The following is an 18,008-nucleotide window of genomic DNA, read 5'->3' as shown; positions in this document are numbered from 1 at the left end:
TCCTAGATCGTTGGACACGAATATGATGCCGACGATAACCTGGAAGGTACCTGGTGTCCAAGGTAATTAATTTCTACGTCAACTCATAGAATCCCGTGGAAATTCATTATGAAATTGACCAAATAATATCCCCTGGAGGTTTCCTAGATCGTTGGACACGAATATGATGACGACGATAACCTGGAAGGTACCTGGTGTCCAAGGTGATTAATTTCTACGTCAACTCATAGAATCCCGTGGAAATTCATTATGAAATTGACCAAATAATATCCCCTGGAGGTTTCCTAGATCGTTGGACACGAATATGATGACGACGATAACCTGGAAGGTACCTGGTGTCCAAGGTAATTAATTTCTACGTCAACTCATATAATCCCGTGGAAATTCATTATGAAATTGACCAAATAATATCCCCTGGAGGTTTTCTAGATCGTTGGACACGAATATGATGACGACGATAACCTGGAAGGTACCTGGTGTCCAAGGTAATTAATTTCTACGTCAACTCATATAATCCCGTGGAAATTCATTATGAAATTGACCAAATAATATCCCCTGGAGGTTTTCTAGATCGTTGGACACGAATATGATGACGACGATAGCCTGGAAGGTACCTGGTGTCCAAGGTAATTAATTTCTACGTCAACTCATAGAATCCCGTGGAAATTCATTATGAAATTGACCAAATAATATCCCCTGGAGGTTTTCTAGATCGTTGGACACGAATATGATGCCGACGATAACCTGGAAGGTACCTGGTGTCCAAGGTAATTAATTTCTACGTCAACTCATAGAATCCCGTGGAAATTCATTATGAAATTGACCAAATAATATCCCCTGGAGGTTTTCTAGATCGTTGGACACGAATATGATGCCGACGATAACCTGGAAGGTACCTGGTGTCCAAGGTAATTAATTTCTACGTCAACTCATAGAATCCCGTGGAAATTCATTATGAAATTGACCAAATAATATCCCCTGGAGGTTTCCTAGATCGTTGGACACGAATATGATGACGACGATAACCTGGAAGGTACCTGGTACCTCGACAACCCCTAGAATGTATATATTTGACTATCTCCGTAGCGGATTTCTACGGGACTAAAGTAGACGGTGTGGATGTCGGCCACCGTGGGCACCAGGCACCTAGTACCTTTTTTTAAATTGTTCAAACATTTTTCCTGATGAAAATTTTCATTTATCACTTCTAATTTTTGTTCAAAAATTTGTCTGAGGCTCTCCCGAATCGAATGCATTGTTGCATCTTGATACGTCTTACTGCTCAGAAGTTTTCAAGTTTTATACCACTAAAAACTAGAGTATTGACCAAAATCTAATAAAAATTGACTCTCAACGTTAGTTTAATATTAGAAGTCTGTTATTGGGGAAAAAAACTAATTATTCTCGTAGCTGTTGTTTCGGAATTCGATATCCCTGTACAGGAAACAAGTTTTAGTTGTTCAAGGACAACTACGACTTCTTTTTTGGACATTGCGATTATGGTATTGAATCATATTTCATTAGAAAATGTAATAATGCCGTTACTGTGTTCAAAACTTTCCTAAAAGCCGAAACCTTTCATAAATTTCCCAATTTTCATAATAGTCAGGACTTTTCAACAACTGCGTTAAATAATTTATGTTTCCAATACTAGTTAATTTAGAAATACAAATTACGCGTTTCTCTTTACCTTCGAAACAAACTAGAAACATATTAATTTGAAAAATTAACAAATCGAAAGTGAATGAAAAAATATATACGGTTCACAACGAATTTCCACAATGAAAAACTTGTTTATCGGCGTTGAATAGAACGTGGAAAGCTTAAACTCTTTCTACATGAGTCGTAGACTACTTAAAATTACATCAAAGTAAGCTTCAAGTCCAAGAGAATGTCAATCTGAGTCAAACAGTGAACATCTTTTGGTACATCAGATCTACTGTCCAGTTAAAGAGACGCAGATGATTTACACTTCGACTTTAAACCTTCTACATCATTTCCCCGTGCACTACACACAATTTGGACTTAATGTCCAGCTGAGGGACGTTCTTTGGACACAAAAGAGTCGTCAAAGGAAGCTTCAAGTCCAAGAGAATGTCAATCTGAGTCAAACAGTGAACATCTTTTGGTACATCAGATCTACTGTCCAGTTAAAGAGACGCAGATGATTTACACTTCGACTTTAAACCTTCTACATCATTTCCCCGTGCACCTCACACAATTTGGACTCAATGTCCAACTGAGGGACGTTCTTTGGACACAAAAGAGTCGTCAAAGGAAGCTTCAAGTCCAAGAGAATGTCAATCTGAGTCAAACAGTGAACATCTTTTGGTACATCAGATCTACTGTCCAGTTAAAGAGACGCAGATGATTTACACTTCGACTTTAAACCTTCTACATCATTTCCTCGTGCACTACACACAATTTGGACTTAATGTCCAGCTGAGGGACGTTCTTTGGACACAAAAGAGTCGTCAAAAGAAGTTTCAAGTCCAAGAGAATGTCAATCTGAGTCAAACAGTGAACATCTTTTGGTACATCAGATCTACTGTCCAGTTAAAGAGACGCAGATGATTTACACTTCGACTTTAAACCTTCTACATCATTTCCCCGTGCACCTCACACAATTTGGACTCAATGTCCAACTGAGGGACGTTCTTTGGACACAAAAGAGTCGTCAAAGGAAGCTTCAAGTCCAAGAGAATGTCAATCTGAGTCAAACAGTGAACATCTTTTGGTACATCAGATCTACTGTCCAGTTAAAGAGACGCAGATGATTTACACTTCGACTTTAAACCTTCTACATCATTTTCCCGTGCACTACACACAATTTGGACTTAATGTCCAGCTGAGGGACGTTCTTTGGACACAAAAGAGTCGTCAAAGGAAGCTTCAAGTCCAAGAGAATGTCAATCTGAGTCAAACAGTGAACATCTTTTGGTACATCAGATCTACTGTCCAGTTAAAGAGACGCAGATGATTTACACTTCGACTTTAAACCTTCTACATCATTTCCCCGTGCACCTCACACAATTTGGACTCAATGTCCAACTGAGGGACGTTCTTTGGACACAAAAGAGTCGTCAAAGGAAGCTTCAAGTCCAAGAGAATGTCAATCTGAGTCAAACAGTGAACATCTTTTGGTACATCAGATCTACTGTCCAGTTAAAGAGACGCAGATGATTTACACTTCGACTTTAAACCTTCTACATCATTTCCTCGTGCACTACACACAATTTGGACTTAATGTCCAGCTGAGGGACGTTCTTTGGACACAAAAGAGTCGTCAAAGGAAGCTTCAAGTCCAAGAGAATGTCAATCTGAGTCAAACAGTGAACATCTTTTGGTACATCAGATCTACTGTCCAGTTAAAGAGACGCAGATGATTTACACTTCGACTTTAAACCTTCTACATCATTTCCCCGTGCACTACACACAATTTGGACTTAATGTCCAGCTGAGGGACGTTCTTTGGACACAAAAGAGTCGTCAAAGGAAGCTTCAAGTCCAAGAGAATGTCAATCTGAGTCAAACAGTGAACATCTTTTGGTACATCAGATCTACTGTCCAGTTAAAGAGACGCAGATGATTTACACTTCGACTTTAAACCTTCTACATCATTTCCCCGTGCACCTCACACAATTTGGACTCAATGTCCAACTGAGGGACGTTCTTTGGACACAAAAGAGTCGTCAAAGGAAGCTTCAAGTCCAAGAGAATGTCAATCTGAGTCAAACAGTGAACATCTTTTGGTACATCAGATCTACTGTCCAGTTAAAGAGACGCAGATGATTTACACTTCGACTTTAAACCTTCTACATCATTTTCCCGTGCACTACACACAATTTGGACTTAATGTCCAGCTGAGGGACGTTCTTTGGACACAAAAGAGTCGTCAAAGGAAGCTTCAAGTCCAAGAGAATGTCAATCTGAGTCAAACAGTGAACATCTTTTGGTACATCAGATCTACTGTCCAGTTAAAGAGACGCAGATGATTTACACTTCGACTTTAAACCTTCTACATCATTTCCCCGTGCACCTCACACAATTTGGACTCAATGTCCAACTGAGGGACGTTCTTTGGACACAAAAGAGTCGTCAAAGGAAGCTTCAAGTCCAAGAGAATGTCAATCTGAGTCAAACAGTGAACATCTTTTGGTACATCAGATCTACTGTCCAGTTAAAGAGACGCAGATGATTTACACTTCGACTTTAAACCTTCTACATCATTTCCTCGTGCACTACACACAATTTGGACTTAATGTCCAGCTGAGGGACGTTCTTTGGACACAAAAGAGTCGTCAAAAGAAGTTTCAAGTCCAAGAGAATGTCAATCTGAGTCAAACAGTGAACATCTTTTGGTACATCAGATCTACTGTCCAGTTGAAGAGACGCGGATGATTTACACCAGGAAAAACATCTAGGGAAGCAGCTTAAACGATAAAGAAGATCAAGTAAGGGAAAGAACTTACTTGTGACTCTCAGCTCGACGATAATACTGGAAGGCGGATGCGTGGACATCTGACACTCGTACAATCCAGCGTCAGAAAATTGAACTTTCTTTATAAGCAATCCCCAATTCTGTAGATGTCTAACGTGTTCGACCAAAAATCTGTCGCCCGTGTTGTAAGTAGCTAGACCTACAGTCAGCAGATGATAATCACGTTTACGGATCCAAGATACCTGAAACAAAAACATGATTATCAATATCGGAGACATAGACGTGGATATTAAGAACGTCAATTTTTTGAATGAAAAATACAGTCCACAAGAACAATTATTTATCTATCTAGATACTTTTTTCGTTACGGGAAATTGTCTAAAAAACTTGAGAAAAACTAGCATCTAGGGTCTCATACTGAGCCTTGAAGAAACTTCATTCCTATCATGTCTTTGACTTCTTCCATACAATTTTTTATTGCATTTATATTGGTATCAAAGTTGACCCCAATTTCTACATATCTTCCTTAGCATCCTGCAATATTCTGTATCCTTTAGGACATGCCTCTGCATCTTTATTTATTAATTCCTCATTATCCTCACTATTATCGTCTCGTGGATCTTCTTCTTCAACGTTTAACCCCCACATCGAATTTTTTATCTATAGTGTCATTCATATCAACTATTTCTTCTCTAATATCATTAATATCTTTCCTCATATTTATCTTGTCTATCTTTTCTTCAATATTATTTATTTCCACCCCATATTTTCATTATTTTTTCATATTCGTATCTGAAGAGTTCGAAGGCCACACCACCAGAGGTATTTCTATCAGTTGTAAAGACAAAACAGTCGATGGATTCTAAATCATACGTTGACAAGACATAATCTATAGTACCAGAACTGATTTTAGTTATTCTGGTTGAGGTACTATGCATGACCATACCAAAAGAATCAAAAAATGACTGAAGACATTCCTGAGCAGCATTTGTTTCATCATCATCAACATTCAGGTCCTCAAGGTAATCACTTAGATTCAATCTGTCTATCAAATAATTTTCTATTCGAAATTTTGGTTTTCCCGGACTGTAAACCATCAATGTTTGTTTGTGAATGATTAAAAAGGTCGAGGTCTTGGCAAAAACCAAGCTATATAGACCGCATCAGCTTCTACAAGGCGCAGATTGTCCATATTTGGCATATCCTGAGGATGCTCGACTCTATAGAGAAGAGACAGATTAGAGCATAGAAATAAAATGGCCGATACCGAGACCTAATCGACACAATCCTGTGGAATCACCAAATCGAAAGCGAAAACTGAATATTTTGAAATTTTGTATAAGTAATTTTGTTTTATTACTCTCTCATATTTAAAAATAGACTATAATGAATATGTTGTAACAAATCGATTCCAATAATTTCTTCTTGAATATTAATGTGTTCATGTCGTGTAAATTAACCGTATCAGTTTTCCTTTCCACGCCATCTATTTAATATATTCATAAGCTATTCAACTTTCCTTGTTTACATATATTTATCCCTTTCCCAGTTAGAGCAATTTGCGTTCTAGAATGTTCCATGCAAACAGTATGTATATTTTGTTTATCTTTAACAAAATATTTCACTTGGTTATTCGTTTATTCAATTCTCATACAAAATTATATTTATTTTGATAACATGCTTATTATACCGGCTGAATTTCGTAATTTGTACAAGCCCACTTTCGATACGAAACGAATTAGGTTCGTTTCGTTGCACTAATAATACCGATTCAAGCGATGAACTACATTTATGATCGATTTGAAGTGAACCACGGAACAAGTAGTTTTAAAATCGTTCATAGAACTCGACTGGATTGAATAACTTTGTGTTCTGTGGTTAAATTAGGTTTGACATTTGACGTATTTGAAGATTTGTCTTTAACCTCAAAATAGGCTTTCGAAAATTGATAGCAAAGTCCGAAAACATGTTTATAAAACCAAATCTTTCCTTATCCGCCGTCTTGGCTGTTTTTTTCAATCCAAAAGTGCCGTATATTATTTCTGTTGTGGTTCTTTTCGAAATGTACCGTTGAATAATTGAGATGGCTTTCAAATGCGAGTTTCTTAAAGCTCACTAACGATTGTAAAAAAAAGGGATGGAAATGACATTTCGCTCGATGTTGCGGGGTTAATGTAGCGGTAAAGAATGTCCTATAATTAAAATCTAACGAATATTTTATCTAGAAGGTTTCACAGAACGACTACCAGACGTAATATACGTAGTCCGATCCGTAAGTTTTTCCATCAACATCATTGGAAGTTTTTTTCTTATCTCGGACGTTTGTTTACGAGAACGGTTCCAAAAGTACCTGGCTTTACCTAGAGATGGCGGTAGTTGCTTGAGAAATACCCCTTGAAGACGCCGCGTTGTTTTAGTAGAGTTTAAACGAGACTGTGTACAAAAACAGCATCGTGAATGATGTTTCCGTCGAGTTTTTGGCGATGTTTCACAGAAATAAAGCCTTTTAAAACCATGGATGAAACGTGGGTACGAAACTTCACACCACGAAACAAAAAAATAATCAAAACAACGGATTGAAAAGGAAGAAACGGCTCCAAAGAAGACAGACGCTGTTTTGTATCATCAATAATCACACATCCATTATTTCAATAGCCAAAATTGACGAATTAAAGTTTGAATGACTACCTCAAGCACCCTATTTACCAAATTTAATCCCCTAGGATTGTTTTCTGTTCCCAGGGTTTCCCTATAAAGTGAGAAGGTCAAAAAGGAAAGTAGCTTCCGAAACGGAAACTTATATTGACAAATAACGACATCTTCGGGCTGAGTTCGGAATTATTTATAAACACTTATGGCTTTTGTGTTTATGAAACTCCCAATTCAGTCAGTTTATTAATGTTTCGATTAAAATTTAATCGCATGCATTTCTGAATCTGATAAAATATCTTGATAATATTGCTTATTACGTATTCAAGGGCTGACATTTTTTTATTTAAAATTCCATAACCTGTTCGGGATGTAAAAAGCTTTTTACTGAAAAATGGATTTCAAGAATTTCACTTTTTCCAATAAGCATGTGACAAAAACATCACGGAAACCGTCGTACATTCTTGCTGAGAAAGTAAATTAATTTTTTTTTTTTTTTTCATATTATAGTACAAAATAACGAATTTTAATACGAATTTATACTAGCCGATGCTAGTATTATACGAAAAGGAACATAAGTTGTATCTGTCGAATTACGAAAGAGGAACCTAACCTATAATAACCTATACACAATCTATAATAACTATATACGAGGGTTTTACCAAAACTAAAGTTCCCATATTTTTTTAGAAATATAAAACATTGTTATTAATTTTTACATCGTTGGAAAGCTTACATTGTTTTCTATATTTTAGCATGATCAACCCCTTTTTAACGCTCTATCGAAGGCAATGCTCCAATTTTTGTAATTCTAGCTCAAAGAAATCACCCACGACTCTATTTTCTAACTTTTCCCCCCTCTTTTCAACGCTCTATCGAAGGCAATACTCCAATTTTTGTAGTTCTAGCTCAAAGGAATTTCCCACGACTCTTTTCTAGCTTTTTCACCATCTTTTCAACGCTCTATCGAAGGCAATGCTCCAATTTTTGTAATTCTAGCTCAAAGGAATCTCCCACGACTCTTTTCTAGCTTTTTCACCATCTTTTCAACGCTCTATCGAAGGCAATGCTCCAATTTTTGTAATTCTAGCTCAAATGAATCTCCCACGACTCTATTTTCCAGCTTTTCAAACTCTTTTTAATGCTCTATCGAAGGCGTTGCTCAAATTTTTGTAATTCTAGCTCAAAGAAATCACCCACGACTCTTTTCTAGCTTTTTCACCCTCTTTTTAACGCTCTATCGAAGGCATTGCTCCAATTTTTGTAATTCTAGCTCAAAGAAATCACCCACGACTCTATTTTCTAACTTTTCCCCCCTCTTTTCAACGCTCTATCGAAGGCAATACTCCAATTTTTGTAGTTCTAGCTCAAAGGAATTTCCCACGACTCTTTTCTAGCTTTTTCACCATCTTTTCAACGCTCTATCGAAGGCAATGCTCCAATTTTTGTAATTCTAGCTCAAAGGAATCTCCCACGACTCTTTTCTAGCTTTTTCACCATCTTTTCAACGCTCTATCGAAGGCAATGCTCCAATTTTTGTAATTCTAGCTCAAAGGAATCTCCCACGACTCTTTTCTAGCTTTTTCACCATCTTTTCAACGCTCTATCGAAGGCAATGCTCCAATTTTTGTAATTCTAGCTCAAATGAATCTCCCACGACTCTATTTTCCAGCTTTTCAAACTCTTTTTAATGCTCTATCGAAGGCGTTGCTCAAATTTTTGTAATTCTAGCTCAAAGAAATCACCCACGACTCTTTTCTAGCTTTTTCACCCTCTTTTTAACGCTCTATCGAAGGCATTGCTCCAATTTTTGTAATTCTAGCTCAAAGAAATCACCCACGACTCTATTTTCTAACTTTTCCCCCCTCTTTTCAACGCTCTATCGAAGGCAATACTCCAATTTTTGTAGCTCTAGCTCAAAGAAATTTCCCACGACTCTTTTCTAGCTTTTTCACCATCTTTTCAACGCTCTATCGAAGGCAATGCTCCAATTTTTGTAATTCTAGCTCAAAGGAATCTCCCACGACTCTTTTCTAGCTTTTTCACCATTTTTTCAACGCTCTATCGAAGGCAATGCTCCAATTTTTGTAATTCTAGCTCAAAGGAATCTCCCACGACTCTTTTCTAGCTTTTTCACCATCTTTTCAACGCTCTATCGAAGGCAATGCTCCAATTTTTGTAATTCTAGCTCAAATGAATCTCCCACGACTCTATTTTCCAGCTTTTCAAACTCTTTTTAATGCTCTATCGAAGGCGTTGCTCAAATTTTTGTAATTCTAGCTCAAAGAAATCACCCACGACTCTTTTCTAGCTTTTTCACCCTCTTTTTAACGCTCTATCGAAGGCAATGCTCCAATTTTTGTAATTCTAGCTCAAAGAAATCACCCACGACTCTATTTTCTAACTTTTCCCCCCTCTTTTCAACGCTCTATCGAAGGCAATGCTCCAATTTTTGTAATTCTAGCTCAAAGGAATCTCCCACGACTCTTTTCTAGCTTTTTCACCATCTTTTCAACGCTCTATCGAAGGCAATGCTCCAATTTTTGTAATTCTAGCTCAAATGAATCTCCCACGACTCTATTTTCCAGCTTTTCAAACTCTTTTTAATGCTCTATCGAAGGCGTTGCTCAAATTTTTGTAATTCTAGCTCAAAGAAATCACCCACGACTCTTTTCTAGCTTTTTCACCCTCTTTTTAACGCTCTATCGAAGGCAATGCTCCAATTTTTGTAATTCTAGCTCAAAGGAATCTCCCACGACTCTTTTCTAGCTTTTTCAACATCTTTTCAACGCTCTATCGAAGGCAATGCTCCAATTTTTGTAATTCTAGCTCAAATGAATCTCCCACGACTCTATTTTCCAGCTTTTCAAACTCTTTTTAATGCTCTATCGAAGGCGTTGCTCAAATTTTTGTAATTCTAGCTCAAAGAAATCACCCACGACTCTTTTCTAGCTTTTTCACCCTCTTTTTAACGCTCTATCGAAGGCATTGCTCCAATTTTTGTAATTCTAGCTCAAAGAAATCACCCACGACTCTATTTTCTAACTTTTCCCCCCTCTTTTCAACGCTCTATCGAAGGCAATACTCCAATTTTTGTAGTTCTAGCTCAAAGGAATTTCCCACGACTCTTTTCTAGCTTTTTCACCATCTTTTCAACGCTCTATCGAAGGCAATGCTCCAATTTTTGTAATTCTAGCTCAAAGGAATCTCCCACGACTCTTTTCTAGCTTTTTCACCATCTTTTCAACGCTCTATCGAAGGCAATGCTCCAATTTTTGTAATTCTAGCTCAAAGGAATCTCCCACGACTCTTTTCTAGCTTTTTCACCATCTTTTCAACGCTCTATCGAAGGCAATGCTCCAATTTTTGTAATTCTAGCTCAAATGAATCTCCCACGACTCTATTTTCCAGCTTTTCAAACTCTTTTTAATGCTCTATCGAAGGCGTTGCTCAAATTTTTGTAATTCTAGCTCAAAGAAATCACCCACGACTCTTTTCTAGCTTTTTCACCCTCTTTTTAACGCTCTATCGAAGGCATTGCTCCAATTTTTGTAATTCTAGCTCAAAGAAATCACCCACGACTCTATTTTCTAACTTTTCCCCCCTCTTTTCAACGCTCTATCGAAGGCAATACTCCAATTTTTGTAGTTCTAGCTCAAAGAAATTTCCCACGACTCTTTTCTAGCTTTTTCACCATCTTTTCAACGCTCTATCGAAGGCAATGCTCCAATTTTTGTAATTCTAGCTCAAAGGAATCTCCCACGACTCTTTTCTAGCTTTTTCACCATCTTTTCAACGCTCTATCGAAGGCAATGCTCCAATTTTTGTAATTCTAGCTCAAAGGAATCTCCCACGACTCTTTTCTAGCTTTTTCACCATCTTTTCAACGCTCTATCGAAGGCAATGCTCCAATTTTTGTAATTCTAGCTCAAATGAATCTCCCACGACTCTATTTTCCAGCTTTTCAAACTCTTTTTAATGCTCTATCGAAGGCGTTGCTCAAATTTTTGTAATTCTAGCTCAAAGAAATCACCCACGACTCTTTTCTAGCTTTTTCACCCTCTTTTTAACGCTCTATCGAAGGCATTGCTCCAATTTTTGTAATTCTAGCTCAAAGAAATCACCCACGACTCTATTTTCTAACTTTTCCCCCCTCTTTTCAACGCTCTATCGAAGGCAATACTCCAATTTTTGTAGTTCTAGCTCAAAGGAATTTCCCACGACTCTTTTCTAGCTTTTTCACCATCTTTTCAACGCTCTATCGAAGGCAATGCTCCAATTTTTGTAATTCTAGCTCAAAGGAATCTCCCACGACTCTTTTCTAGCTTTTTCACCATTTTTTCAACGCTCTATCGAAGGCAATGCTCCAATTTTTGTAATTCTAGCTCAAAGGAATCTCCCACGACTCTTTTCTAGCTTTTTCACCATCTTTTCAACGCTCTATCGAAGGCAATGCTCCAATTTTTGTAATTCTAGCTCAAATGAATCTCCCACGACTCTATTTTCCAGCTTTTCAAACTCTTTTTAATGCTCTATCGAAGGCGTTGCTCAAATTTTTGTAATTCTAGCTCAAAGAAATCACCCACGACTCTTTTCTAGCTTTTTCACCCTCTTTTTAACGCTCTATCGAAGGCAATGCTCCAATTTTTGTAATTCTAGCTCAAAGAAATCACCCACGACTCTATTTTCTAACTTTTTCCCCCTCTTTTCAACGCTCTATCGAAGGCAATGCTCCAATTTTTGTAATTCTAGCTCAAAGAAATCTCCCACGACTCTTTTCTAGCTTTTTCACCCTCTTTTTAACGCTCTATCGAAGGCAATGCTCCAATTTTTGTAATTCTAGCTCAAAGAAATCACCCACGACTCTATTTTCTAACTTTTCCCCCCTCTTTTCAACGCTCTATCGAAGGCAATACTCCAATTTTTGTAGTTCTAGCTCAAAGGAATTTCCCACGACTCTTTTCTAGCTTTTTCACCATCTTTTCAACGCTCTATCGAAGGCAATGCTCCAATTTTTGTAATTCTAGCTCAAATGAATCTCCCACGACTCTATTTTCCAGCTTTTCAAACTCTTTTCAACGCTCTATCGAAGGCAATGCTCCAATTTTTGTAGTTCTAGCTCAAAGGAATCTCCCACGACTCTTTTCTAGCTTTTTCACCCTCTTTTTAAGGCTCTATCGGAGAAAATGCTCAAATTTTTGTAATTCTTGCTCAAAGAAATTTCTCACGACTCTTTTCTAGCTTTTTCTCCCTCTTTTCAACGCTCTATCGAAGGCAATACTCCAATTTTTGTAATTGTAGCTCAAAGGAATCTCCCACGACTCTATTTTCCAGCTTTTCACCCTCTTTTCAAGGCTCTATCGAAGGCAATGCCTTCTCTTGAAGACAGTTTTTCGAAGACGGTTTTCCAAGTCGAAAAATTCTTCAGCCAGTCCATTTCTTAACTTAGTTCCCTCGTTTCAATAATTTTTTGAAAACGGTGCTCTAGCTTTTGTAATCATAATCATTCCCTCCAATACGTTAAGGAATCTTTGGATTCTGCTCTAGCAGCCACCAAACTCATAAATAATTATTACTCATTATTTATTTACTTAATTTTCGATTAAATTCGATTTGACAACTGTTGTTTAGCAGACCGAGGACGGTTCCATTTTCTAATTAGGTTATGTTTACTTTAACTTCGTTTAGGTTATGTGCACTCTAGTTTAAGTTAGGTTATGTCAAATGACCTTCAACTTTCACAATCATAATTCATAAATCCTCTATTCAAATTAAAATAATTCACAAATTTCGTTGAAATGATACACAGATCATAAATCGTTCTATTTTAAAAAAATCCTAAAAAAAGCATTCGCAAAAACAACACGACACGATCCCCTCGATGCATTTTTGTATCTAGACACGAAACTTTCATTTCAGTTAACATTCAAACTTCTTATTCGGAAGTTAACTCTCCGAGGAAGTTACTTTAGAAAACATCCAACTCGCTGAAGACAGTTAATTTTAAATAAACTATAAATGGATTAATCAACTCACCACTCCGTTGTTGAATTTTCTTACAGTACAAGGTAAAGTCGCAGTTCCACCGATCTGAGCTACTACCACCGTGCAATTATCTGTTACAAACAAACTGCTACCGCTCGATTTGGCAGTTGACGTATCTTTAACCACAGAATTCTTCGTTAAAGTATCTTTAGATTTGTGGCGCTCGTAACTTCTTTTATATCTCGAAACCAAAGTGTTATTGCTGCGATTTTCTGTAACAAATATATGAAGAAGAATCAAAATTTTCAGTTTTTATTTAAATCTGACTCAATACGACTCAAATAAATATCATAAATTAGTGGAAATGTAGTTCTATGTACGCGTTAGTGTTCGTAAATATCCGTGGCCTCTATTTTAGTAAGTAACAAGTCATAGTAGTTAACGAAACTATTTTTTTGAACAGAATAATGAAAAAGAGCAATTTTTCAAAGTCAATATCAACTTTCGTATTTCAAATTTAAACAAATGTCTTCAGTATCGTAAAATAACGGCCCGATGGGTTCTTAAACTGGTCAAGTTCGATCAAAAATTGATACTGGAAGTTTGTCAACGTTTGCTGACGCAATACCAGGTGAAGGGGGACGGTTTTTTAACCTCAATCTTCACTACTCACAAATCAGGTTTCTTAACAATATGAAAAAACGAAAAAAATATTATTGTCAATGAAGAAGATGTTCAAAATGCTCATTGAGGACATTCTAGTATGATACGGTAAACAAGCAGCTCAAAAATCGGCGCCCAAATATCGACGGCGAGTCATATTTTACTTTTGACATTTGACAGAAAGGCGCATAACCTCAAAAATATATGAAAAAACATCCTGAATGAAGTTTTATGTTTGGTGCAGGTATAAAAACAGCTCATTATGCAAAGGATGTTGTGGAAGGTCTAAAGCAATCAAACTGTATCTAGAATTATCTCAAGAATCGAAAAAATAAATAATGTTCAGTATATTTGAAATTAAAGATATTTAAAGATGGACGTATCCAAACATTTTCTGTTTATTTGTTACACACTGTACGTAACAACTTTTAAAAATTATTTTACAGCGTTTTTGTGTATATTAAGGTCTATGATAAGATGGCAGACGTTTTTACCTTGTAATAATTATAAAATGGCCGACGCAAAACTATTTATAACATATAGAATTTCATTTCCACGTAACTTATGTTCGATTTCAGTTTTAAAAGTGTTTGGGGTTTATTCTAAATGAAATAATCAATGGCCTATTTTTTTGTTTACCTGAAATCTGGTTTCCGTTCGTATATTCCATAATCTGGAATCCCAAAATAATGTACGTCAACAGAATGAAATATGAAGGCCGGTTAAACATTCTCAAACTAAAAATAACCATGTTCAAATGACATCCATCTTAAGTTTGTCATCTTCGAGCTAGATACCGTTTGAATTTGAACATTCAGTAGGTTCACATCTGTAATTAAAAAAAAAAAGAAAAGTTTATTAACTATAAATGCCAAAACCAATCAGTCAAGTTGATTAGAAAAATGTCTTGAATTAACTAACCACCAAAACAAATCAAAAACAAAATGTAGAGAAACATTAAAAGATTACAGTAACTTTAGTGGCCTGATCTGACTCGGTTCGACTATTTTTTTACATAGAAGTTCAAGTCAGACGTTCTGAAAAGTGTCTAATATAAATTACATTTAAATTTACCTTCAAATCAAAGCGAAATGCGGAAAAAAAATGTTTTATTTCAATCGGCAAATGATTGTGCATTTTTTTAGCATTGCAAAGTATTGAGCACTCAACTATTTCTGTTCCTGTGCAATGATCTTTCGAAAAAACGAATTCAAAGATGAATAAAGAAGGAAATTGTACTACGATGGTGGTTACGAGTTGGGACAACGATGGGTTAGGTTAGGTCAAGTTAGAGGGTAGATGAGGCTTTGCTAAACAAGCCTTATGTTGTTCTACATGATAAAACTTCAGTTTTAGATACACAGATCAGAATCCCACCATGAATCTATGCCAAAAAACGCATTTTTACGTTTTCTGAAGTTAAATCTATTTTACGACGTTTCCTCGCATCCAAATTTGATTATTATCACACATTGCTGGACCGAAATATCAAATATCTTTTTTTTTTAACTTTAGAAACTTTCTTATATATTATTTGCAATTCTCGGTTGTGAAAGTACAATTTAAGCGCCTCTCTAGAGATGAAACTTCTACATAGAAATATGTAACTGCCACAAGAAAATTTTATTCATATTAAAAGTTAATAAGCACGAAGCTGGTGTTTCTATTTCTTTGGAATCTCATCGGCAATTTTGTAAAAAATATGAAGAAAAGCTGTTGGAAGTATCTGGAAAGTTTGAAAAAATCCAACCGATTTTCATTAAGTTTGTTAGAACTTCAATAAAACAACTTTACATTGTTTTATTTAGGTTTAGATCTAACCAATTATTTGAGCAACCTACAGACAGACAAAATATCTTCTGGAAAACTATAACCAGAGTTCTATCGAGGTATTGTCGCCTCAACAAACACCTGAAGACGCTACACCTAGCAGCATCGACCAAAGACTCCAGAAATGCTGAAGAAAATCCACCGGATGATCGTCGATATTAACTGGAAATTTTCACATGGAAATAGAGCCGAATTTTAGCTCTGTTTCATAACCATGGATGAACTTCAAGTCTGAAATAAAATAACAATCAAAACAATGGACTTAAAAGAGAGAATCGGCTCTAAAGATGGCTAAGACCGTTCCATCTGCAGGAAAGGTCGTTGCCTCGGTGTTTTGGAACGGGCGTGTGATCATTTTCATTGACTATTTTCGAAAAGTTACAAAAACGACCGCATTCAGTTGAAAAGAAAGTGTTGTTTCATCAAGACAATGCACCAGCTCAAACATCCGGTATTTCAATGGCCAAAATTAATAAATTAAACTTTGAATTGCACCTTATTCGCCGGATTTAACCCTCTTGGATCATTTTCTGTTCGCAGACTCGAAAAAATATCTCGGAGGTCAAAGATTTTCCGACAATAAAGAGATAATGTGCACAGTAGAGATGTGCACATAGAATCCATAACCGATTTACGCGAAGTACTTGACGTTTTTCAGTTTCAAATTCATCATCCACATGTTGTATCAACGCTTTTTAGCTCGGACTGTAAAAAATGATGCGAAAAGATTGTGTTTAAGGACAAAGTCTTTTCTTGGTCAACAAATACATTCATCCAGACCAAAATAGATGATTTTGGTGCAATTCCTTGTCCACCCCGATGGGATTGATGAATTAAAAGATACTAGTAACGAAATTTCTTCGACAACGAAAAACCAGATGAATTATAAGAGGACAATCGTAGCTTTTTGACAGTTGACACTTTTGGGGCCAAGTTTCAGCATTGAATTTCGATTTTTTGGATTTATATAACCGTATTTTTCGTTTTTACGAGGTAAGGGTGTTTCAAGACGAGCCAAATCCAGCAAATCCGTCGATTTCGAATGCTACGACAATATTTGTCTTCCCAGAAGTGTCAGGGAAACCAATCGCAGAGGATGAATCATTCTCCACCACGAATAAGCAAGTTCTCAAACATTAGTTCGAACAAAACCGTTTTTGAAAATCGAATTGATTAATCATCCGTCCTTATTTGGAACCAAATGTTTTTTTCTAATTCCCAAGACGTTTTTTTTATGAAATTCGTCTTCTTTTTCGAAAATTCAGTATTTAAACGCTGTTAGATTAAAATGGAATCCCGATTGTAAACACGGCGATGTTTATATAGATTTTGGGGTCTCGTATACACCGTGTCCCCCTTTCTTGGTGAACCCAGTCTTCGCAGCTGATTTAAAATGTGGTTAGAGGTTTCTGTGCAGCAAAATCTGCACCACGCCACCAGGTACTTTGGTTATTGTTTCCCGGAAGAGTTTTGCTTGTCTCGACCCCTGTAGATAACCTCGGTGATGGTTTGAAGTAAAGGCAAAATTATTAATGGGAAAGCCAGCGCCTGATCTGTAGGAAATTTATCTTCCAGCATGACGACAATCCCAAAAAAGATATTTGCGAGAACTGTAAAACTAATTCGACCGAAAAGAAGACGATTATTTGTCGAAATAATTAAAATAAAAGGGGGTTATATCGATTAATCAAAAATTCTGTTATATGTATATGTTTTTTTTAAATCGATTATTAAAACTTTTATATTCGTATTTAATTATTTCGAAATATGTACAAAATACAAAATTTTTGTATCCCCCCTTTTAGATATAATTAAAAAAATTGTACAGACGACAATATTTATGACTATAAATCGATGATTTAAACAAATTTTAAAACGAATAAAAATTAATCGATTATTCAAATACAATTAACAAAAAAAGTGTATTTGTTTATGTGTCACTCTGTATATAGTGTCTTGTATTCGTGTTTTTTGTTTTTATTATAATAATTTTAAACTATTCACCTCGAGTTTAAAATAAAATAAAGTTGTAATCCTTCACACAAATTTACTAAACTCAATCACGATGTTAATAATCGCACGATATTTAAGCTCCGGTATTTTGTGCACCAGGATAATCAAACCACGAAACTCAAATTTATGGGTTGCATTGAAGTTCGCGCGCGTTGAAACTTGAACTGATATTTCGGTGTCTGCGGAGTCTCGGTGAAAACCGATTCAACGCGCATGTGTTCGAAAAATCTTTTTGTTCCCGAATTTCGTTTTACTGGTTTTGTGAAATTTGCACGTATAGAAAACTGGATTCTAAGCCCAATTTATATTTTCAACGGTTTTTGATTAGATACAGAGTTTTTCCGTTATTACCGATCAACAATATCAATTAATTTTGTTCGCCGGATTATTTTGTCTTACTAATATTTCTTTATTACTTTTTTAATGT

General features: G+C 36.2%; 1 protein-coding gene across 1 annotated transcript in view; it reads right to left on the bottom strand.

The window, feature by feature from the left end:
* The window catches only part of LOC130449453 (uncharacterized), a 36,006-nt gene extending 18,259 nt beyond the window's left edge, over positions 1-17,747 (bottom strand). The window contains exons 1-4 of the mRNA XM_056787268.1: positions 17,573-17,747; positions 14,378-14,567; positions 13,127-13,347; positions 4,473-4,683 (exon numbers count right to left, since the gene is read on the bottom strand). Of these exons, the coding sequence (XP_056643246.1) occupies positions 4,473-4,683; positions 13,127-13,347; positions 14,378-14,489 (544 nt within the window). The 5' untranslated portion in view covers positions 14,490-14,567; positions 17,573-17,747. The remainder of the gene's footprint in view (positions 1-4,472; positions 4,684-13,126; positions 13,348-14,377; positions 14,568-17,572) is intronic.
* Positions 17,748-18,008: the final 261 nt, after the last annotated feature.

This window comes from Diorhabda sublineata, chromosome 10 (assembly GCF_026230105.1).
Source record: "Diorhabda sublineata isolate icDioSubl1.1 chromosome 10, icDioSubl1.1, whole genome shotgun sequence".
Taxonomy (NCBI): domain Eukaryota; kingdom Metazoa; phylum Arthropoda; class Insecta; order Coleoptera; family Chrysomelidae; genus Diorhabda; species Diorhabda sublineata.
Note: the sequence above shows the minus strand (reverse complement) of the source record. Positions and strands in the feature narration are given on the sequence as shown.